Source organism: Anguilla rostrata, chromosome 9 (genome assembly GCF_018555375.3).
Source record: "Anguilla rostrata isolate EN2019 chromosome 9, ASM1855537v3, whole genome shotgun sequence".
In the NCBI taxonomy this organism is placed as follows: domain Eukaryota; kingdom Metazoa; phylum Chordata; class Actinopteri; order Anguilliformes; family Anguillidae; genus Anguilla; species Anguilla rostrata.
In genome coordinates this window covers 12,673,460-12,698,923 of record NC_057941.1, presented here as the reverse complement: position 1 = coordinate 12,698,923, position 25,464 = coordinate 12,673,460, and the positions used below count along the sequence as shown (strand labels likewise).

Here is a 25,464-nt window from a genome sequence, read left to right as displayed (position 1 = left end):
GGGAATCATGGGACAGCAGCAAGGCGGAAACCAATGCTAACCAAGAGAAACATCGATGCTTATCCCAAATTTTCAAAAAAGCACCTGGATGATCCACAAGAGCTTTTGGGACAATGTTCTATGGACAGATGAACCTTTTGGATGACACGGGTCCCATAATGTCTAGCGTAAAGAAAATACAGCATTTCACAGCAAAAACACCATGCCAACTGTCAGTGTCAAACATGGTGGTTGTAATGTGATGGTGTGATGCTTTGCTTAGGACCAGGACGATTGGCCATTATTGAAAGAACCATGAATTCTGATCAGTCCCAGAAACCTCTTAAGGAGAATTTCTGGTCGTCTGTCTGTGAGCTGAAGTTGATGCGTAATTGAACCATGCAGCAAGACAATGATCCAAAACACAAAAGCAAGTGCACATCTTGAATGGATGAAAAGAAACAAAATTGGAGTGGCCTAGTGGGGCAAATATTTTTCACAGCACGCTATATGCAAATTGGGAGAATGGCCAGCTTATTTAACTTTTTTGTTGTAATTAGAGATTGTAACTAGGGCTAACACTATTTAAGGTTCTAAGTTACCTGCATTCTAGAACATTTGGGGGATGGTCACCCTATTTTTTCCATATTGGATATAGTTTTTTATTTGTTTATTGTTGTTGTTGCCCCGTTTCTGCTTGCCATTCTGTAACACAGTGGTCTCCATTTTCTCTCAAACCACATGCTTTTAACCAAGCTTAAAGTAATTTATTTGGGTTGTGATTCACAAGAACAGTGGTTTGGCAGCTTGAGAGAAAACTAGCCAGCTATTCTTTAGGTCATAATACCACACACTGCGCTCCCTGTCATCTGTACAAAGAGTAATACTTTTTTTTTTGTTTGAACTGACTATGCATATAGTTATATAAATAAATACATGCCAATGCATTGCACTACACAGAAACCATGCAGGCACTTTTCAATACTAAGTAATGAATTCATTTTCAATCACTTTTTTATGTCTCTCATCGTTGATGGACCAAGTCAGTGATTGAGTGAGATACCCAGTAATGGCTTCTAGCTGCAGTCCAAAATTTGCAGCTGTTTTTGCTTAGTGTCCCACCATAATCTCAGCCCAGTTAGAAGCCATTTTCATTTCTACACCAACATTTTCCATTTATGTGCATATTTTTTAATATTTCATGTACATCTTAACTGCACCAGAAATTCACATCTGTGACAAAATAATACCTTTAGCCATAGAGTGAGCCCTTACATTCTTTGGTAGTCATTCAAGCCAATCAAAAGGACAAACAGTTTAATTGAAAATGAATGCATTCTAAATCAGAAGTGCTGTCTCTGGCTTACAATGTAAATATGTTCCTCTCTTGAGTCGCCATTGGAGTTCCTAATAAGGAATACTGCCAACCAAATCACAACTGATCACTTTTTTTTTTTACATCATTCCAAAGACATGTAGAATTACTCAATGAACCCAGCTGTAGTTTCAATTTTTAAATATGGAACAGGAAACAGGAGGAACACAAAGCAATACATATCTAAAGGAAATGGTTCATTAGACAGCAAGACTCTGAGAAAAGGGGCTGTCAAAACCAATAAATATATGTAATACAATTACTTTGCTTTAGTAATAGGATACTGCATCATGAGAAACTCAGAACAAGTGTTCCATAAAGATACATTAATAAAAATTTAAAAAATGTCAGTTCATGCAACATATTTTTATGATGAACAACATTACTGGTGAAATCCTGCCTCTGCAAGAAGAAAAACAGAAATTAAGCTAATTGCTATAGAGCTGAACTACATTTTCTGTGAATCATCTTTTATTTAAGCTGATCTGTACTAATAAGCTGGAAACAGTACATCTTGTCTTTTAACCGAGAGTGATTAACAAGTGTATGAAAAATGTGAAGAACCCATCAAGATGTCATCACAAAGCTTTCATTGCCTGTTGTGTCACTGTATTCCCTTCATTGTACAGTTCAGTCTGTTAAAAAAGTAAAGAATATGCAATGTGCATCGAAGCCTGACAAACAAACTTCAGAAAGTCTGTGTTTTACTGAAATAATTTGAAGTGCAGAATCTATATAGATCAGATTACTGTGTTTTTTTTCATTAGTGCTCTATGAATTCTGGCCCATATAATGAGGAGGATTCAGCAAGTTATAATCTATAGATGTACAGTTTTGATGGATATACAATTCCATCATAATAACATTGAGAATCACTGAGAATTGAGAATAATTGGGAATAATTAAATATTGAGAATAATTGTCTATGCCTACTGGTATTGACAATTCAAAAATAAATATATTTGAAAATAAGTACTTTATCATTTTTCATCAGGAAAGTAATTGGAAATAGGATGTCAGTAATTATCAGTTTAAAGGTAAGGGTTTAACTGTATCATCTGCCATTGAGGCTGATATGAAAACCAATTAGAAGCCAGTAACTCCCACTGAGAATTCAACTTCATAAATATGACACAATGTTTTTTATGCATGTACAAATGCATACTTTTATGGGTAATTGGCACTTGCCTGTCAAAATCATGTTCCCCGGTACTTTGTTTGATTTTACATGTCATTGGGTATAAGTCATTGGAAAATTTGAACAGATCATACTTACAACTGCTTGAGATTTTGTAGGTTTCTGAATAAGGATGGGGATAGCTCCTTAATTCGGTTCAGAGACAAGTCCCTGAAAAAAACAAATATTTTTTAATGAATTTCAGTTGTATTTACAATGCAAATGAGAATACAACAGTCCATAATGTACTGTGCACTCCTAAACTTTTTATTTATTTTTATTCATGTTTTTTATTTTGAAGTGGCACTAAACATGGAATGTCCAATTATCTGCCATTAACTGTCCATTCATGTGCAAGCCCCACTGCAGATTCGGATGAATGTAGACACACACTGTTCACCTCCTTAACACATGGTGTGACCAGCTGCTTCTTTTCACATTGCAGATTATAGCCAACCTCACAAAGAGTGGAATCGGAGGGAAAGAGCTTTCATATGCAGCAATGGTGCTTAATCGACCCCTCCAACTGAACCATCCCATACCCTGGGTGATGCAAATGTCAGTTGTGCATCACCCTATGGTACAGCTGGCACTGACATGATCTGGATTCGATCAGAGACCATGGGGCTCATCCATGCACTACAGCCAGGTGCCTTGACTGAATGTGCAACCCAGTAACCCCAACTTTTTATTTCTATATTTTTAAATAATCACATATTGCATAATCCCATACAACATCACAAAATGCACTCCACCCATGTAAAATCATCAGTGAATGTATCAGTGTTGTGTTTTAAAATACAAATATGTAGAAATATGTGAAATATAATATGTGAAAACAATAGAAACTGTATTTGAAAAACTATTTGGAGAACAAATGGAAATTTTGTGTAAAGGACAAGGGGTTGCCTTCATTGGATATTTTCATTTATTTTATAAAACCTCTGCATAATAGCTTTATTCACCAATTTAATTTGCTTAGTGTGCATGGTATGTCTTGCAGGCAACTCATTGGTTTATTCAATGTTTCCAGGAGAGGCCAACTATGGGCTGCCTTTTCTGACAAATAGTGTAATCTTTCTGCAGCTAGTAGGTAGTATTGTGAAGCTTTATCTGCACTTTCCCTAAATGACTCAAGCAATGTTAAATTTTAATATAAAATATAAAATTTATAAATATAAAATTTATAAAATATAAAATTTAAATTCCTGCATCTCTAGCTTGTTTGTTTCCAAATTATATGAGTTCTATACCCTTTCTATAAAGTATACCATATGACAAACCTTTCGGTGCAAAGATCCAATTTGGGTTTAGTTTCAAAACAACATACTGAAGTTCTGCTAACATAATTCTGCTAATTAATCCAGCATGGAAGCTCTGTGCAGAAGGTCTGTCAATCTGAACACGAAAAACGAAAGCCAAACCATGAAAGCTGCGCCGTCATATTCAAAATGAGGGACCACAGAATGTAATAAACTGGTAAAGTAAGACTATACTTACAAGTCTATCAGTCTCTGCATTGCAGAAAATGTCCCCACCTCAATTGATTGTATTTCATTCCTTCGAAGTGCTCTGAAATAGAGAGAAAATATATCTACCATTTCCATTTTTCTCCAATGAGAGAAAAATGTCTCACATCTGAGTGCTTCCGATGTCCATCGAGAGTAAAAGGATAGGCTGCAGAGAGCAAAGACTAACGTGCATGAAGGGGGATACAGAACTCACCAAATAAAAAAGTCTGTCTCTTCACAGTGCTGTCAATCCAACACCATCCACAAATTTAATCTCCCTACACTCCCGCACTTTTACAGTTTTGCGTGAGACACTGGCTAAAATCTGGGATCAGTGGAAGGAAAGGAAGGATGGCAAAATACTAACAGCTCTCATGACAACACGATTAATCTCAAACGGACATTTCTATCCATCAGTACTTCATTACGTCAGCATGTAAAATAGCGCTTAAAATACATTTTGTCAAGAACTTGGCGGCAGTTGACTCCATTTGACCCGCCCATTTTTCTCCATCGAAAAGGTCATAATTTCCTAAGACCTTAACAGCAACCATGAAATTGGAATTTCTCGTTCTTGACTTTTGTCATTGTGGTCACCAGCAGACAATGTCCTAAAAGTAATCATTTGTGATTGAAGCAGTGACATCCTTGGACGTTTATTTTGCCTCATGTAATCCACCCACAATAGGCTTTTTAGCTGCAACACACTAAAATTGGAAATAAGCCGCCAAATTTCACTGAAATGGAAGCACCTTTCTTTAAACAAAGCTAAGATGCATTGTCCTAAGAAACTATGAAATATTATTGTACTTATCTATTGTTATTTTTTAATTATATAAGCTGGTTGCTGATTAAATTAGTATGAAATGTTGATGTAAGCAGTATTAATTAACCTTAGTAGTTTCAGCTATACTTGGTAAACTGCTATACATAAAAACACATTGAATTACAAAATATTTAAAACTTACAGGACAGTCAGAGTAGAACATTCTTGAAAGCTGGAGCCTTGTAAAGATGAGATCCTGTTGCCTTCCATTTCCCTGTTAACATATTGTCACTTTTTGAAAGTAAAACATTTAAGCAATCACCCTCTTACTTTCATTTGCAATCACAAGTGTTATGAGGAGTAATCCGTTTTCAAACAAACAAAAAATAAAATAAAAACAGGTGGATTTAATTATCATTATTTTTCAACTTTATCTTATCTTCCTTTTTATCTTAAATTATACATCCTGGGATTGATGCTTAAAACTAGCTTGTGCCAAAAAGACTTTACTAGAATGCTCCTGGTAATTGCTCTGCATCGTATATCAATGTTTTATTTAATTTGTCCCAGTTTAATGTCCCTATAATGAAGACTATTTTCCAGAGATGCATTTTGTTTTTCACTCACAGCCAGTTTAACCGTGGCATTTCCAAGCAGAAGGATTTCCTAGGGATGTGCCTGAGTGAATTATTCAGCAGGGACCTACAGCCAAATAAAATAACATTTGCATATCAAAGAATGTTATTGTTAATAATTTCACACACACACACACACACACACACACACACACAGATTAATGCAGTTGTCACACACCCGTCATTTTGCAGCTAATTTCGCAGTGGTGGCATACTTACAAAAAAAATAATGATTTTAGTCCTTCAAATGACATCTGTCTTATTAATGTGATCCTGTTTTCATCGAGAATTCTACAATGTAACAGATAAAACAGAAAATTTCCTTAAAACCAAGAGAGGGATAAGCATGGCAACTTTGTACGTGTGTGGGTGCGTGTGTGCATGCATGTGTATGTGTGAGTGTATGTGAGAGAGAGCATATGAATAATGATACATTATCTGCCATTGTATAAAAGGTCAGTCACATTTCATATAAAACCCCAAGTCAGTGTAAGTAACAGGTACTCAATCAGGTTTCTGCCAAATAAAATTACACTTTGAATCCTGGGAGTAATTAATTCTTATTAAATGTGGGATACAAAAAAAAAAAGTGTTTCTTTTTATTTTAAAACCGTTCACTTTTCCGACTGTGTCTCAGCCACAGTGATAATGATTCAGCTCTGGATCATGGTGAGTCAGGGATTTGTGCTGGGGTCTCAATTTTTCCCTTCAGTAATTTTGTGTTTGCATCTTGTAAATTTCATCACATATTCTTTGACCTCATCATGTTTGACTTCTCGTTGCAAGACATGAGTCACTTGATTACATTTTGAGAATGCCACTTGTGTTGGTTTGAATGCGCTGGTGAAAGCAAATGAGAGTATTTGATAAATTGACTCACAGCCATTCTAGGTTCCGAAGGTCCCTGAAAATACCAGCCTTCAGTCTGGTAATCCGGTTCTGACTGAGAAATCTAATCACAGGACATTTTAAGAGGGAGTCACACATCAAAGGGAAACATGAGGTATAGGTTAAGACATCGACACTTTTAGAAAGGAAACAGAACAACTTTTCACAGGAAACACAAGTTGTATACTTACAGTTTTTTTAGTTTGTAAAGCCCTGAAAATGCTCGGATAGATATGGTTCTGATGCTGTTGTTTTGCAAGTGACTGAAAAGATAATGACATACAAAAGATTAGGAATCATTTATCAGGAGGCACACAACCCATGCAAGGTGAGATAAATCTCAGGGCAGGTTGACTGAGTATGCATGTTCTTTTACAGCAACACCTACAAAGTTCTCTATACATACAAATGGTAAAAAAAACAAGACATTCAGTCGAAGAAATACCCCTGTATTTAATATTATATTGGGCCACAGTTCACATGCCACATATACACTATATGACCAAAGGTGTCTGGACACCCCTTGGTCTGAGGCTGTTTTCATGGTTTGGGCTAGTCCCCTTAGTTCCAGTGAAGGCAAATCTTAGTGCTATAGCACACAATCATACTCTAGACGATTATGTGCTTCCCCAATCATTTAGGGAAGGCCCTAAATTTCAGCATGACACTGCCCCGAGCACACATTGAGGGACATATAGAAATGGTTTTGTTGAGAACAGTGTGGAAGAACTTCAATGACCTGCACAGAGCCCTGACCTCAACCCCATCCAACACTTTTGGGATGAATTGAAAAGCCAACTGTGAGCCTATCAGTGCTCAACCTCACTAATGCTTTTCTGGCTGAATGGAAGCAAATCCCTGCAGCAATGCTCCAACATCTAGGATAAAGCCTTCGCAGAAGAGTGGAAGTTGTTATAGCAGCAAAAAGGACCAACTCCATATTAATGGCAATAATTTTGGATGAGAGGTTGGATGTCAGGTGTCCACATACTTTTGGCCATGTAGTGTATGTGACAAGGATGAAAAGGTCTGTTTACGCTCAACGGCACACATTTTAAACCCACTTATCCCTCATACTCATTCTGAGAGTGCATCATGTAAATTAACTCAAGACAATGAGCATTAATCTTGGAATGTTACAAGATAATTAATTTCAAGTGCTAGAATTAAACATGACTTGAACATTGCATTAAAAAAATCCATTTAGCAAAGATTCAAGTTGTCAGGAACGAAGTACAATACATAAAATATATATTCATATTCTATACTGGAAGTTCAGAGAATTAAAAGAAAAATCATCCCTGCGTTCAGCACATCATGAAGAAATGGGTCTCACAATTTACTTGCATATCATTATATTGTGGAGTGTCTATTTTCATGTACTGGTCTTTTCTGGAAAATATCTCAGAAGCAGATTAAAGCTTCCTGTTTTAATTACATTTTCTCTGAGGCTTTCCTGAAATTAGCTGGCATCCCTTTTAAATTGAGTTTTTAACATCTGCCTGTAAACAATGGATTTAAATGGCTGGACCCATTTCCCAGACAGGGCATTTAAGAGCAATGAGATGGCTCATCAAATGAAATAGTGGCTGCTTGTCCTGCTCACCAACGGTACCGTCTACCACAAAAAATGCATGTTATCAGTGCAGGTAATGGACAAAATGTTCAGTGAGCCTGGCTATGATATGAGTAGTTTTATTTTCTCATATTTTTAGATGTGTCACTTAAACTAACTGTTTATGGACAATAAGACTCCAGCTATCTTTAAGAGGTACCAACATCATTGAGAATACTTATAATCAGTATCCCTGACAGCTGTTGTCGATATGCCATTCAAGACTAGCTGGGGAACAAATGCCTTCTGCAAGCCAGAATCCAGCCTGGTGCGCACACAGGCCTTGACACTGTATGAGTGCACTTTTAAATTCAAAGGAGGCCCAGAGTGAGCTTACTGCTTTCGCAAGGCTAGTATCAGGTGGTTGAGTGTTTCTTTTTTCAATTAAATCATTACAACTGAATATGTGCCAGTCAGATTTTTATAACCTAAGATTAAATTCATGAAGAAGCACAATAGAATCTATATGTTCGGAAGCACATCTCCTTTTATAGTACGTGCTTGTAATTTATGAACAATCAAAGGGATTTAATACAAATATTTCTTACTGCAATTTTATGGTGTTCTTTCAAATTACTGCAGTTTTACCCTGTTGCATACAGAAGTTCTTTAAAAGTGCTTATTCCAATTAATGCAATGCAGCCACATCTTATTTTGTTTGAATGATAATCTATTGTGTCGTGATTATTTTTGAAAAAGTTGCAAATGACACATACACACACACACACACGCACACGCACGCCCCCACACACACACACCCACACACACACGCAAGAACTATTGCATGCAGAGGCATACTCACAGTCGTTCCAGATGTTTGTATCTGATGAACAGGTCAGAAGGAAGAGAAGATATCCGATTACTGTTCAGCTCACTGAAGAGAGAAACAATGACAGATTCATTCATCAGACAAATAGACGCAAGGATTTGCTAGTTGGCTTATCCTATTAAAGAAATGCTCTAGTACAGTGGTCTCAAACTCAATGCCATGGAGGGCTGTGTGCATGCTGATTTTTATTCCAGCCTCAGACCTTGATTATATAATTAGCTCAATAATTTGCTGAATTAGGGCTGTAGGTCTGCACATAATGCATTATAAAGTGAAATGTGTTATTTGTGTTGTCTAAATAACAACTGTTGCTTATATTGTGTGCTTTAATGCAGTTAAATGCATATGGCTGCATGAGTAATTGGAATCAATTAAGGCAGCATTAATCGGTTGGAATTAAAACCCGCATACACAAGGCCCTCTGTGGCAATGCGTTTGAGACCACTGCTCCAGTAGATGGATGAGCCCCTCAGTCTGGCATCAAATTTGGACTGTGCCAGTGCCAACTGTGGCTGACAGCCCCACAGGTGATGCACAATTGACTCTAGTGTTGCCCAGGGATTGGAGGGTTTCATTCGACGATGAACACTGCATGTCAACAAAAAGCACTGCACCTACTGTGTGGTCTAAAACTTATATGTCATGATCGGAATGGCCAATTAATTATGTATGTAACCCTCATCTTCATGAAAATATTCTGTTGTAGAAAATATAACTGTTTTTTGTGCTATAAAACTGCCACAAGCATGTCCAGTTCATCCTGTTAGTCCTTGGGTTGCTATGCACTTTTCTTCAGCAATTCAGGTCATACACATTTAAGGCTGTATTTTCATCACAGAAGTTCAGGGTGTCACGGATTATGTGGTTTTTGCCAGATTTTGGCAGTTTTATGACTTTCCATATTTTTTGCTATTCCTGCAATTTCATCCATTTTTAGTGCTTACCATGATTTTTCAGTAATTTTGGATGATAACTGTAAGACAGCAGCTCGTTGCTATTTTCTGGTCTGTTTGGTGATTCATGCTCTCGCCACCTGCCTGCTCAGACCAGGTCTACGGCAGAGATCACAGCCCAGTTGTAGGGCAGCTAATTTTGGGGCTTTTCCATGCAATTTTCACATGATTACAGCCTATTCAAAAGCCATTTAACGGTTTTCGTAGATCATATGAGGCCCAATTTGACTTTGATATAAATCCCACAAGCAGGAAAAATGCATACTTTGCATTCATTATTCATTGCTTTTTTTGGCTTGAATACTTTGAAATCTGAAATTATTGATGGTCACAATGTCATTACCCCATGTGGTTTAAAAGTTATTTTAATAGGGGAGAACCAGCAGAATTGTAAAAATTTTCTACTTTTACAAGTACTGCAAACGAAAGCTGTAAAATTTCACCACAAAGAGCATACACGTGTCTGCTACAATAAGTCACATTAACTTTGAGGTGATCATAAACAGTTCTTGTTCAATTTAAACAAACATTCATGTAGTCTGTTACAACTGTAACAATGTTAGAAGTATGAAGTACAGTATGTGCAGGATAGTTGTAACAGAGGTGAGGTACAGTTGTAACAACTAAAAATAACTGCATAAATCGTTAATACGCAGGGGCTATCAGTGGCGGTGTGTCTGTGGTCAGGGCCAATACGTGTTGCGATTTTCAAAATGATTTCACGACATTGCGACAGTCGAGAAAGTTGCCTATTGCAACTTTTAATGATAGAAAATCATCAAAATGGTTTAGTGTACAGATCAACACTGATCTTGGTTGGCAAACACGAGTTTCAGGACAAAACTATAGGATCAGTTGAAATCTCTTTCTGCCCTTCAGTATTGGCTTTGTTTCACAAACATAACATAATCTTTATTTCTTGAAATAAAGAAAATCTAAATTCTTCATCCAAATGGGTTGTGGGATTAATTACACAAATTACTTGCTCCACTAATTTTGTCGTTATCTGGGTAAACACCTTCTCCTGAAAAAATGGCACACCATATCATTAATTTTAATTAACTCATAAATGTTATGTCGTACCCTACAGGCAATGAAAATGAGAGCTGCTGTAGTCATATAGCTTGCAGAAGAAAAAAGATATGAGAATGCATTTACATACAAATGGAAATGTCAACAGGTTGTCACATTTTGGTAACTTTTTTTGCCTAATTTTCCTCTCCGAGCAGAGGTGTTGTGATTCTCTTTGAGTTCCACTTCTAGAAAATATTTTACCAAAGATGATTGCAGCTAAAAAAAAAACATGGTTTTGATGGAGCCTACTATTAAATTGCTGGTGTGCAATGAGACTGAAACCCTCCCTTCCCTGGTTGATGCTAGGGCCAATTGCATGTTATCCCACAGGGCTGCCAGCCACAAACAGAATGAGCCACCCATGATCAGCACCTCCACCTTGGCCATATTCAGCTAAATGTTTCAGTTCCACTGATGACATTTTTCACATGTGAACGGTGCTAGTGAGCAGTAAAACCACCTTGCATAGCAAAGAAGGCAAACGAAAACAAAAACTAAAAATACATTTTTTCTGAGTTGATAAGCTAGATAATGTTAGCTACAGTTGTAGGTGCAACAGGGCTTTCACATTTTTGTTCAGTCAAATTTGATTGAATCTCTATGATGAGCCTTTTAATTAAAACGCTAAACAAATGTGCACAAACCAACTGGCTGGTGTGGCTACGTCCAATCATCAGCACAGCCCTACAGTGCAGTTGGCCAGCCATTATTCACCAGCAGATGTGTCAGTGTAATCACGTAATATATCTGGAATATATATAATCTGTCCACATAATAAACAGAGCATTGTGCTATGCACTGTAGATAGTTGTCAAGCTAGTGACCATTTACATTGGCCATGATATTATATGAGCTGTCCATGTAGTTACACAATGTTCTGATTCTGCATCCCATACACTGATATTGCTTTATTTATATTGCTTTATTATTCATAAGTTGTTCACAGTAAGTTATCATAACTAAGGAGGGGGGCATATGATACTTACAGAGCGGTGACATTATAAGACACAGCAGGCACATTCAAGAGGTCTTTGTTGTTACAGTTCACTCTCCTGCCCTTGCAGTGGCACGTTACTGGAAATACATCCAACACTGCAATAGAGTGGTAGACACTTGAAGCAGTCAATAGGCATGTCCAACGGTCAACAGAATCAACACAAGGAATGCTAAACTGTACACTGTAACCTTAGCCTAGCTTAAATTCCTGACTACTAGTATAAAACATTATCAAAAAGTTTTCTGTGATAATCATGGCATCAATTGCAAAACCTAATGTCAAGACCCTGCAGTAGCAATGGCCCATTGATAGTGAACTGAGTATGGAGTAGCATTTAAAGGGACAGTTCACTTACGGGGGTTTCGTGATATTTCAGTTTTCCTTTAGTATCACACAGTTTTTGTGTGACATAAAGTCAATTTTTTTCACATCTAGATATTATTTATTTATTTATTTATTTATTTATTCTTTAGACATTATTTTATTATTATTAGATTTTTTTAAATGACCTGTCAGTTGTACATTGACTGGTATAGGGGCATTTGAGAGGTTGTGGCCTAAAGAAAAAAACACACTTTGCAACTTCAAAGCAGCTTGTGCAGTGAAATTATGCCTCCAGAAATTGAATGTATATTGCATGATTTTTGGTTGCAACTACTTCCTAGGATGCATGCAACCTCAGAATTCACACAGACAAAAAATATTATGCATGCAGCCTCATGTTTTAGATTTTTAGAATAATAATAATAATAATAATAATAATAATAATAATTATCATATCAAGACAAATCAATTCAATTTAGGACTTAGGAAGATTGGGTAAAATCTATTATTAATTGGCACCATTAAAAAAACAAATTATAAGCAGCATAAATAAAAAATAAACTCCATTGAACTGACTACAGGTGTTTTTAAACAGATCTTTGCAAAAGATAAATGTCTGTTCCAGATAATTGTTATACTCACAGCATTCCTTTGACTCCTGAATGTTTGTCTTCAGAAAAGCATCAAATAGGTGAGGCCATCCACTGTTATCAACTGTCAGTTGGTGGAAAATAGAAGAAAGATGATTGATGATTTAAGCGTATGACTTGAAAATGTATATGGTTGTTTTTGAGCGTGTGTATTTGTGTGTGTGTGTGTGTGTGTGTGTGTATGTGTGTATGTGTGTGTGTGTGCGTGGGCGCTTGCATGTGTAAATGTGAATACCTTGAATAGCATCAATGGATGAATGCACACTATGCAGAATTTTTACCAGGAAAATATTATGAAATAATCATACTAAGGCATTTCTATGATACACAAGCAATCTCTATCTTTGCACACTTTTTGATACCAAATTCATGTACCTTTACCTTTATTTGTGGCTGTTAGCAAAGAAGTCCAGATATAGTGAAGCAAAAAGACAAGCTAACAGAGCTGGTTCGAGAACTAGAGTTAACCTTGGAATTGCTTTTCCTCTGAGGCGTCAGCTGAAGTTAGCCAAGGGGATTGAAAACAATGTGGAGTTAGATTGTTTTCTGTTGGACCTGTAAGTAACATTACTGGAAGTGTGAAGCTGGTGACAATAAGGACTTACTCCAGGGTCTGAAATTTCCTCATTTAAAGTTCCAACGATAAAACCACTATTATGTTCAACATAATGGAATTAATTAGACTAAGCTAAAATCAAATCTAACTTCTTACTGTCACCCACGGTCACTTGTTTCACTGTACTAATTTTACCTCTAGCTATCCAGATAGCTACATTAGGTAGGGTAACTGAATCGGTGTGGGTGGAGTTGAATACGGACACTTGATTGTAAACACAGGCTCAGAAATCCTGTAGAGTATGCCATTTTTTTGCCAGCAGCCATACTGTACCACCACGCACTCTGCTCCTGCCGACTGGCTGAAGCTAAGCAAGTGTGGGCTTGGTTAGTACTTTGATGGGAGACCACCAGGGAATATTGAGTTGCTGCTGGAAGTGATGATGGTGGGCCAGCAGGGGACAACCTTCCCTCTGGTCAAATAAAAACCCCAATGCCCCAATGCCCCAGTGCAGTGACAGGGACACTGTGCTGTAGGAGATGCTGTCTTTCGGATGAGACATTAAACCAAGGTTCTGACTCACTGTGGTCATTAAATATCCCATGACACTATTTGCAAAGAGTAGGGGGTTCCCCGGTGTCCTGGCTAAAATCCGAGATCTGGTTCTCGCAAAAGAACTAAAAAGAAAACGTTCTCTCCCTCCAGTGGAGGTGCTCAGTGGCCAAAAATAGAGGATTGTGGTTGCACTGGGCAGCTCCCAGGTGTGAATGTAAGAGTGAAGCAGGGCGTTCCTGCAAAAGAGCATCCGTGCTCAGTGAACCTACCATGGGTAAATAAAGGTTAAATAAAAAAATTTTAGAAAGCTTTTTGATCCTGTATTTATTGAACATTTTCCTTGAAGACCTCATGTAGTCACTTTTCCCTGCATTTAAAGTGTTCATCATGTCACAAAATAAAAATGCGTTCTTCCTGACATTTGTGTACGCTACACAGATAATATATTTATACTTTCCTTTTCCAACAGAAAAATGATTACATTTTCTTTTGATTAAAATCATGAACTTGAAAGGTGGAGGCCTGACACATCAGGTCTGTTCTGCATGGATGTTCACTTGAAGTTAAATTCCAATTGGCAGCCCACTAAAAAGGTGCACCAATGATTTCGACAAACATTTCCTTCAGAAATACTTTTTTTCTGGTGAAGTGTTGATTGAATCCAAACAAAAGCAAGTCACCTTATTTTTAATGTATATTGTTTAGCCACAATCCCTTGTATGCAGTTTTTCTTTGGTGATCATTGTTGAAAAAAGTAATGCATTGTCGGTGACAACTGCACTGTAATGCTTTTGTGGGCTCTAAGGCCCTGTTCCATTTAAGTTGGATAATGGCACTCACAGGTTATTGGCAGAGGCCAAACATAATTATTTGAGCTCTTTCTTCTTACAACAACTCACCCTGACAGTGGTAGTTGTCTTGTAACTCTGTCTGTTTGAGCTAATGCACAGAAATCATTCATGCACCAACACCCTTTACAGCCACTTGAATCTGTTTGACAAAGCATCCTCAAAAAAATCTGTACAGTTTTCCTGGTTTATATACTGTGCAGTACACACTTCCTTGGCTCACTTAAAATTTATTATCTCATATATCATGGAAAATATACAGTAAAAAAATGTGATTATTTTAAATAGCATTTTTGGAAAATGTGTCACTTGTATTGCTCAATGTTGAACTTTTATGAAGCTCAGTTGAAAATTGCATTAAAATTTACCCTCATAACTTGTTTCAAAAATTTCAAATTTGACCAATGTACTAACCAATTAATTAAATCAGTCATTTCAACCCTTTTGTAGAGATTTCCAAGGTTTGCACTCACCACAGTTCTCCTCATCTGCTCCATTGGCACAGTCCTGTATGCCATTGCAGTGGCGTGGCTGGGGCAAACACACCGACAGGTTTCCACAGGGAAACTGACCCAGCGGACAAACGTCTGGGTACAGCCTTTCAGTGGATGACTCTGTAAAGAGATGTTGTCTAAGCATATTTAGGATCTCCATCATACAAACAAGTATATCATTTGTGAAGAAACTTCGATTTAAAACCCACGACTAACTTTATTGCTGCCTTTAGCATGGCCAGGTACAATGGAACCACATGCTTCTGGAAAGCATGTAGGACGTCCACGTGTTCATTCACACTCACAAACTGATTATCTGTTTTAACATTTTAAAATCACATTTCTACTACATTGAGATGACAAATGGGAAATTAACACAGTGTGAAAGCATGCTCTCCTTGCATTGACCTACAGGGTAAATGAATACCAAGCAATATTTGGTGAAAAAAAAAAATACTGGTCAGAATTATGCGCTCTGTGGTAACTTGAAGCAAGTCACCTTGCTGTAGAGCTTATGTATGGCCCCAGCTGGAAACCTTTGCTACCTAATGGCCAATCCATTGGGCCACATGGTAACGTAATCCACGGTCACAAAGATGTTCAGTTTATCTGCACAGGACCATGGGAGCATCCGTGTGATCCCTTCTTAACAGTGCAGGCATTGGTTCATCTTCAGGAGATTGAAATAACATGATAAACGGAAAGGTAATAGTCACAAATCAAGTGCCTCCACTCAGTTCTTTCAACTGCAATAAAATTTAAACTAAAATAAAAATGAATGTGTGCATCCACAAATAGCTTCAGGCAGACGCTAGAGAATAGGATGCATTTATCAGTCATATTGAAAAGACAAAGATTTATTAAACTAGAATTTGTGCAATAAATTAATTTCACAATTGATCTATTCCCGCAAAATAACTTCCCATTGTTAATCCCCATATGTAAAGGTCTTTGTAATTGTTTGATTTTTGTTGTTAGCAAGAAGGCAACCAGATACAGGCACAACAGATGTGCAACATTATAACCCCTCAGGCGTGGATTTGCTGGATTAACAATTATACTCAAAGCCACAGTGTGTAATGGACAGATTTATGATATTTTAAGATATTTGTGGCCATATCCAAGATATCATGCACAGTACAATCTCATCTTAAATATGAAATATGTCAACTCCAAAGCAAGATCATAACATGACAGGATTTTGCTTTTAAAATTGCTTCAGAGCTGCGACCACACATTCTGACTATTTTCAATGGAAAATCCACTCCACTTTTGTACAGTTTGTTTCTTTCCCATTGCCCCACATCTGTGATACATCCACCAGGGCATCTTACAGTTAAATAATTTCTTATTTAAACAATATAGTGGTATTACCTAACTTCAGAGAAGCATTTAAAAGGTTTGCATACAGTGCATGAGTACATCACTGTGCTATTCTAAGCATTCAGTCTTCTCATAATGGCTGTTCCCTGTGCTCCGGATGTACAGGGTGAAGTCAGATCAGACTGAACACACACGCATCCCTACTGTAAATATTTGGCGAGGACACAATATTTGCTTTATTTCCACAGTTCTGTATCATAAAAAACCATGACTGACACGAGCAAACAAATCCCTCACTGCGGTCGTTGATGTGTTCACTTTCATGTCCTTCCTTACTGAAAGCAATGTTATCAAATTCTTCAATGTATTTTCAAACAAAGAACTCTTAACAACAAAGCAATTGTCTCTCCAAATATTGTACCACAAAACTGGAAGACAAATGAGGTGGGGGGTGTTGGGGGTGTTCTGTTTAAGATATGTGAAGCCATTATTTAATTTACATAACCACTTTGTTTTCCAGAGAAGGACCACTCTTGCATCCTGATGAAGATCCAAAGTGAACTGGCTTCTCACTGGTGATGTCACCGGCTTTCCTCCAGGATGTCACAGGTCATGATGCTGTCAGGTCACATGACTGATGGAAGTAATCCTCAATAAATTTGCCATTTCTGCCACCACTCGCGTGACCTCACAGCCTCAAGACCTCTCTCTGCAGTCACACGGGGTGGTACGACTTGGGTTGCAGCAAGAGGGTGGAGATATTAATGGCAGCATACCCTGTCACATCACATTTCGATGACATCATTGCTTCCTTCAGTAATATTATACGGGGTATAATTGCCTTAATGGAAAAATTGACAGTATTTATGCTGTTGTTCCCATTTGGGCAACATCATTATAAATCCAAAGTTTAAATCAATAATCATGCACTTTCTTTATGTCAGCTATCAGAGGTTTTAATTTCATTACATTAACAGTATGCCATACTACTCAATATTACTTACATTGTTTAACAGCCAAAGAAGAGTTGTTCACAGATGTAAAGTATAAAAATAATAAAAAAGCTTTTTTATGCATATATTTTGCTCCAATCTATACATCTTACATAAATTACAAAACAATGATATCATGTTAACATGTATTTTACACTTTAGCTTCTCGGCATGGGTCGCTTGTGCACCAAGCATCTCAGCCAACCAAAACCCTCCTAGTCCTGGGGATTGCTAGTCGGCATGGGCATTGTCTGGATACAGTGCCAGGCCATAGGGCACATCTATGCACTAGAACAGTGCCTTAAAATGATCAGCCAACCAGCAGCCCCCTCACAGACATTTCTGCAAATGAATAATGTTAAATAACAGGTTTATATAGTGAGCTCCATACTGTTTGGAATAAAGGCATTTTTTTCTGGAGCTGACACCACAATTTTAAATTCATAATCAATCAATTCATATGTGGTTAAAGTGCATATTTTCAGCTTTTATTTAAGGGTATTTTTTAAATACATTTTGATGAAACCATGTAGAAATAACATTTTTATACAATATCCCATTTCAGGGCACCATAATGTTTGGGATAAATGGCTTTACAGGTGTTTCTGATTAGCATTCTGATTGGGTTTTTTCAGTTGCTTCACAATTGGCACACAAACATAAACAAAATTGGCATCGGGGCTCACTTTAACAGGTCATTTAACAAGGATATATACTAAATTAGAGTAGATAAAGCTATTAAATTCAAAAGTGCACAGGCAATTCAGTGATATTACTTTTTTACTTTAGAAGTCAGACATTATTATGCTAATTTAACTGTTTATGAGCATTTGTGCCTGCACTTAATTGTGCATTACACATATTATTACAAATAAAACTCTCTGAGAAATGATTTAGATGTTAATTGGTTATTATTAATACACATGATTATATATTTAGGTGTCCTAAAAACATTACAGCGGCCAGTCCTGAGGGACCATTTCAGAAGCTAAAAAAAGAAAAAAATTAGCTCTCGCTATCTTATTCAAAATAAGCCCAGAAGGGACTTTGTATAGGTGAAAAGCAATTTAATTCAAACTGTGGCCAACCCCTGTCTTAACATCATCTTGATTCGTCCAACTTATGCCAGGAAAAAGGCCCCATAAAATATTTTCTGACATGGCTAGACAGCTAAACCTAGTTTGAACAACAAGATTTTTCGCCAAGATCTCATCTACTGTGTGGTATAAAGCATTTTAGCTTTGCAAATGTTTTTCAATTACGGTGAAAAGCAGACACGCGGCGCCTTGTGGATCCCGAATCCCCAGCTGCTAGAATAATATGCCACAGCCAGCTAACCTGCTGCCAGTGTACATGTCTTCTGGTGGCTAGGTCACTGAGAAACCTAGTTTGAACAATGAGATTTCTACATGTATATCTTTGCCAAGATATTGTCTACAGTGTGGTATAGAGCATTTTGGTTTTATGAATGGGTGTTTTTTAATTACAGTGAAAAGGGTCCCCTACTCCTAAGAGTATATATTTCATTAAATATGAAGTCCCATAACAATTAATATAAGTTAATGCGTGCAGTATATTAGACTATCTGTACAAATACCACTAAATATTGGTTCATGCTGTTGAAGAAAAAAAAAAAAACATAATAATAATAACCTCACCTTAGAAGTTGCACAGATGATAATATGTTTCCCTCCAACGATAGTGATTACATGCTGAGGGAAGTGCCAGAGGCTAATTCTTACCATCGTAAAAAATTAGTCTGTTTTCATAAAAAGACCCAAAACAGGTTTGATCTGCCTAATAAGAGAGCTTTCGGTATCTAGTTTTGATTCTAGGCTTTTGATTGCCTTTGAAGTCTGTTATTAGTATTTGTCAACATGAGGACCAGAGTTATGTCAATGAAAGTCAAGAAAGCCATTATGTGCTGAAATAAGAAAAAAACATTCTTGTCGTCAGTGACTACGATCTGCAGAAGACTTCACAAACATGAAGTACAGAGGATACACTGCAAGATGCAAACCACTAATCAAAAACAAGAAAAATTACCTAAAAGGAGAGTTCTGTAAAAAAGTCTTGTGGACAGAAGAGACCAAAATTCACTTGTATCAGAGTGATGGCAAGAGCAAGGTGTACAGAAACATCTTATCTGCTGAAGTTCAAGCAAATGCATCGAAAATCATTGGGCAGCACTTCATCCTACTGCAAGACAGTGATCCCAAATATACCCTTAAAGCAGCAAAGGAGTTTTTCACAGCCAAAAACGGGAAAATTCTTGACTGGGCAAGTCATTCACCCGATCTGGATCCAACTGAACAAATATTTCAAATGCTGAAGATAAAACTTAAGGGAACTAGTCCCCATGCAGGACCTGAAGATGACTGTTGTACAGTCCTGGCAGAGCATCACCGAAGATGATACACAACACCTGGTGATGTCTATGGGTCACAGACTTCAAGCAATCATTGCATGCAAAAAATATGCGTCAAAGTACTAAACGACTACTTTCATTTACATAACATCAATAAGTCCCAAAGATTATGGTTCCCTGAAATGCAGGGGAGGGAGAGGGTCTATGCATAAATAGTACATGGTGAGTTTTTACATAGTGAAACCAAAGTGGTTTGTGCTTAAAGAAAAACAAAATGTGCACAAGTGAATTGTTTGATTACAAATCTAAAATTGTGGAGTACAGAGCCAAATGAAGAAAAATCTAATCAAGTCTTTGTCCCAAACATTATGGAGCTCACAACAGTTTAGCAGTATTTTTCACAAATGTAAAGTTTGATAATTAAACAATAGCTTTTTTGCATATATTTTACATTCAGCATAATTACAACAATATATTCATATTCAGTATGTATATTACACTTTAGCTTCACAGCATGGGTTGCTGACGTGTCAATCATGTCATGTTATATTTTTTTCTTTGGTAACATAAAGTATATTGCATCTCAGACTCACACCTCATACCATCCCCAGTAGCTACTTAGCTCCAACTTTTAGAAAAGCATGGTCACTTGCTGCCAATCAGCACACACTTCCAACCAGTCCCTTCAAATTTCCTTTTTGCTCACTGAACACAGTTTCTCCTCTCCTCTGTTGAAATTGGTGGTTGATAATAATCAAACATTTTTATAAAGAGCTTGTTTTCATTTCACGCCCTTTGCTATGACACTAAGACAGTTAAATGCATCTGTCCTATCAAATGACTGCAAGTGAATGCATTTGAACATACAGTGATTGCATTGCAGCTCATAAAACCAACTTCATCTTTAATAAAATGATGTGCTGTTATTGCCAGCTTTGGTCAGCTTATAAGATAAAAAAAAACAAAAACAAATTTAACTTCATTTTCAATATAGAAACCACTGCCAAAACAGTTTTAATAATCACAGCCAAGAGACAGTGGTGAAGAGTTATGTGCTTGAGTATCATTACACTACTTCCATTTGGCATACACTCCTCTCCATAGAGACAACCTCAGTAACTTATCTGGAAACTGAGCCTGAAATCTTTGCGTCGCAAGCCTGTTCTCTAAACATTACACTACACTGCTGTCCTTATGCACCATGCAGCAGGGATATCCATGTACAATCAGCCACAGATAGGGACCATTATTGCACGTGAAGGACATGAACACCAAATATGTGCAAATATGATCTAAGTGGTAAACATTTAATTTCCTAGTAATGGTTTGTGTGAGTTATTTACTGTACCTTTTTCATACACCCACATGCAGAACAATTCTTTTAGGCAACAGAAAGTTGTGCCAAGAAAAAAAAAATTGATTGTATTTTGTTTTACCTTGTAATGTATATGTATAAATGCATGTACCCTAGACATGTGCTGATGCTGCAAAAGGTGCAAATATTTAAAAATATTTATCAGCATCCACTTACTATATTACTATATTTCAATCTTTTATTACACCTGTCATATGCATAAATTGGTTCATAGCATAATGACACAACCTCAAAACTGCACAGTGCTTACTGTATGGAGTTTGAGCATTTGAGTGCATAGTTACAGCATAGCAGTAGCACAGTGCATAGCTACAGAATACCTTAGAGTGCACAACAATATCTCTTTGAATAATGCGTTTGAATGATACGATTTGAAGTGTGCAGGCTCATAGAAAACTCAAATTAAAGAAAAACAGGAACAAGCTTATTTTAGCTTATATTTTTAATATTTATAAATGCACTCATGTAATTTGAAAAATAACAAACTCAAAAGAGGTACATTCATGTAGTTCCTTCCTTGCCTTCCATCTTGTACAGTTGCTATACAAGATTCTGATTATACAGTGCCCTCTAAAGGAGATACTCATGCATTAACACAACAACAACAACAACAACAACAACAACAACAAAGACATTATTATTATGAATTAATTAATTAATTAATTAATCTTATCACATTCAGTAAATTAGGCTTATACTCATCAGTATAAGTCAAAATTGTTGCTTTATCTTATCACAACCAGCACCACATTGTTTGAGAAGCATATAACGTATTTCCTCTTTCTCTTTCCGTCCCTCTCCATCATGTGTAACAATGTGTGTAAAGTTTCCATTATGTATATTACAATTATTATTATTCATTCAACATTGCCAACAGTCCTCCAACATAATACATTGCCACATTTCTCAGGGAAATACAGTTGAATCTCCCGGATGCCAACATTAAAACTCCAAAGTAAAATCACGATCACATTTTATGTAGTTGAAATAGGGTGAGGGAAACCCCCTCTTCACCTGGCCTAGGCATAACTAATGAATATATTCCAATTGACTCAGGTATCTCTTAAGAATACTACACAAAGAATCTGCTTAAGGTGGTAAGGAAATGAACCCTTCCTGGTAAGCATTGTGGTGACATTAAATATTAAAGATTTTGAGATTTTTTTGGAGGGACAGCTTTGGCTATTATGAAAAATGTTTGTGAGCTACAATGTGGAGAGACTAGATCAGGCAATAATTAAACAAAGTTATAAAGCCAGCAGTGACACTCTGGCTTCCACTTTATTCTGGTATGGCTCAACCAAGAATATCCAATGCCCATGGCGTATTAACCAATCTTAAGGTATGGAATCCTAATACTATGAGGTATGCCAGTGTGAGGTTTCCCTGGTGAACCCTTTTGAGACACACACACCCACATCTACGCATACAGAGATTTACACCTCAAATGGCTACACTCCCCCCCCCCCCCAAATCCTGCTCTCTGTGTCTTATCTGTAGGCCACACTGGCCTAGCCATTTAAAGTTTCCCTAGGGCCCAGAACAGGCCAAATGGTGCATTAGAGGTGAAAATATGTACTGTATCTTACACCGCTTTACCAGAGTATGGGAATCAGAAGACTCATGCTGAGGCTGAGATTTAAAGTGGTCTGCAGGAGCTACGGTGTGATGAACCGATTACCATGGTGAAAACGAGCTCCTGAAATTTCCACTAGATCTATGATTTATAACCCATCCCTCATCTGTGCCCAACAGCAACTTTCGTATTAAGTGGTCTGTTTTCTTTTTGTTTTTTTTTAAACATATCTAGAGCATCCTTATTTAATCTGATTGTGATGATGTATGTGATCACTTTTTATGACTTTCATTGTACATTCATTGCTACTATTGACAGCATGAGTGTCAAATACCCATTTCAAAATAATATTTTAAGTACATTATCTGTGGAAGGACAATAATGCTTTTATCTGTTCTTGTAAGGGCTGTCTGCAATAGAAACTCTGCTATCAGGAATAAATAATGTTTTTTCTGTATTTTATATACCTGATTAGTAAAATGATGTCATCCATATTCAGAGAATCTTTACACTTATGTTTATGCTTATGATGGCATGACAAGCACTGTCAATTTCTTGCTTCTTCTGGAGGTGAACTGAAAGGCACTTTATGTTTTATTCTCTTTCCTGGACTTCACAGGCATGATTCCAATGTAATTTTAAAACCATGAAACTTACGAGGGAAATATTGCACAGACCATCTCTCAACAAGCGACAGACAGATCTTTTAGATGCATTTCTTAATATAACATTTCACTCATCCATCAGTTTCTTTAGAAAATGGTATGAGACTTACATTGTACAAGCCTTGTCTAATTATTTAGACACTATATTTTTAAAAAAATGACAAAACAACCACAGAAATGTTTAAAGTCTGTCAGTATTATTTTTGAATATAACAAAAGAGAACACAACACCATTTTACACAACACCACATAATACACATTTTTGCTATTTTGCATTCCCCAAATTACCCCTAATTAACTCATTAGAATTAAATGCTTTTATCCTTTGGAAATGGCACATTTGTAATAAAATGACATGACAGCTGGCATTATCACTGTGGGCCACACAATTTAGGTTTTAAAAGTTTTATTGTTTATTTAAAGACTTTTAGTTGTTTTTAATTAATTACGTGCTACTAATAGCTTTTCCAATGCTATTGCTCTTGCCGTTTCCCCAATCCGTGATTACTCACAACCACCATCACCCCCCCCCCCCCCCCCACCCCCTTTCAGTATGTAATTGTCAATATCCTAGACCCGGTTCTGAACATCAGAAATTCATTATGACACTGTTAAGCCTTTTCTACTTTTTATCTGGCCATATAGAGAAAGTGAAAAAAAAAATATGTTACACTATATGCAAGTTTAGAATCCATTAAAAGGTTATGAATCGATGGGAAAACACTGTGCACCAGTGCTTTATGGTATTTAAATAACACACAGCTGTGTACATTTCCAATTTAACTCAATTACTAAATCTTAGCAATTACTAAATTCTTCGGTGGATATACTTTTTATGCCATTATCTAAAAACAGGATAAGAAATATGCTCTGAATAATTGCATATTAATCATTTTGTTCTTTAAAAAAAAAACTTACTCAGTTTTCATGAATAGAAAAATGACAGCACACCACTTAAGGAATGAATCATTTAAATTCTGCTTTCTCTTCTTGAACCACCTCCATCCGTGTAACTGCAGTTTGAAACAACTGCAATTACAGGGTTGCCTGTAGTTCAAGAAAGAGAAATAGAAATAGAATAACTGAAATAGCTGAATGAAAAGATTAAAGGAAATTGCTTACCTACGACAGTAATCTTAGCTGCTATGTATGTGAAGACAAGGAGATGAGCCATCATTGTAGCCTTCTGTTAATTCCAGATCCAAGTGATTGCTGAGTAGGGAGAGGTACTGCTCTCACTGATTCCACAAGCCTCTGCCTTTCAGAGCTCTTGAGCACACAGGGAAACAGTTACTTGCACTTACGCAAGCACACACACACACACGGCTGCATACGCACCACACTCAGAACAGTGTGGACTCTCATGTGGAAGCACATTATGCCTTGTCTACTGAAGAAGTACACACACTTAGAATGAATTAAATCCTCACCATTATTGCAGGAGTAACCACTTTCAATAGCATGTGCTATGGAAGTCATTATTTGTATTTTAGCAGTGACGCATTTGTTGCAGCCTATGACCTGCAGAACAGCACTGGCTTTGCATGGCATTATCAAAATGCAATAGAGGAAAGCTCAGTAAATCCTCAGATATATTGTAATCGTTTATAGTTTTTCAGGCAACATAAATCTTCAGTTCTGCATGGAATGAAGGAATACAATGTCAAATTTCATTTGTAATAATGAATCTCATCTTGATCCAAATGAGCCATGTAATAAAATAAAAGTAAGCATATGAATCCCCAAGTGGAAGAGGAATAGTGTATAGCCATCCATCATTTCCCTTACTTCAATAAACTATTTCATTTGTCATTTCATTCATGCCCTGCACTTATGTAAATCATTTTGTGGCATCCAGCAGCTTGAATAGATGCACACACACACACACACACACACACAGATAGGCAGTTAAAGTGAGTCGATGAGTGGTCAGTTGGGA

General features: G+C 36.9%; 1 protein-coding gene across 1 annotated transcript in view; it reads right to left on the bottom strand.

Annotated features, from left to right (window-relative positions):
- rxfp2l (relaxin family peptide receptor 2, like) overlaps nucleotides 1-24,771 on the bottom strand; it is a 33,613-nt gene extending 8,842 nt beyond the window's left edge. Inside the window, exons 1-12 of the mRNA XM_064350433.1 lie at nucleotides 24,648-24,771; nucleotides 15,206-15,346; nucleotides 12,766-12,837; nucleotides 11,789-11,894; nucleotides 8,749-8,820; nucleotides 6,523-6,594; nucleotides 6,324-6,395; nucleotides 5,663-5,734; nucleotides 5,436-5,510; nucleotides 5,011-5,082; nucleotides 4,032-4,103; nucleotides 2,631-2,702 (exon numbers count right to left, since the gene is read on the bottom strand). Coding sequence (XP_064206503.1) covers nucleotides 2,631-2,702; nucleotides 4,032-4,103; nucleotides 5,011-5,082; nucleotides 5,436-5,510; nucleotides 5,663-5,734; nucleotides 6,324-6,395; nucleotides 6,523-6,594; nucleotides 8,749-8,820; nucleotides 11,789-11,894; nucleotides 12,766-12,837; nucleotides 15,206-15,346; nucleotides 24,648-24,702 — 953 coding nt within the window. The 5' untranslated portion in view covers nucleotides 24,703-24,771. The remainder of the gene's footprint in view (nucleotides 1-2,630; nucleotides 2,703-4,031; nucleotides 4,104-5,010; nucleotides 5,083-5,435; nucleotides 5,511-5,662; nucleotides 5,735-6,323; nucleotides 6,396-6,522; nucleotides 6,595-8,748; nucleotides 8,821-11,788; nucleotides 11,895-12,765; nucleotides 12,838-15,205; nucleotides 15,347-24,647) is intronic.
- Between the last annotated feature and the right edge of the window lie 693 nt (nucleotides 24,772-25,464).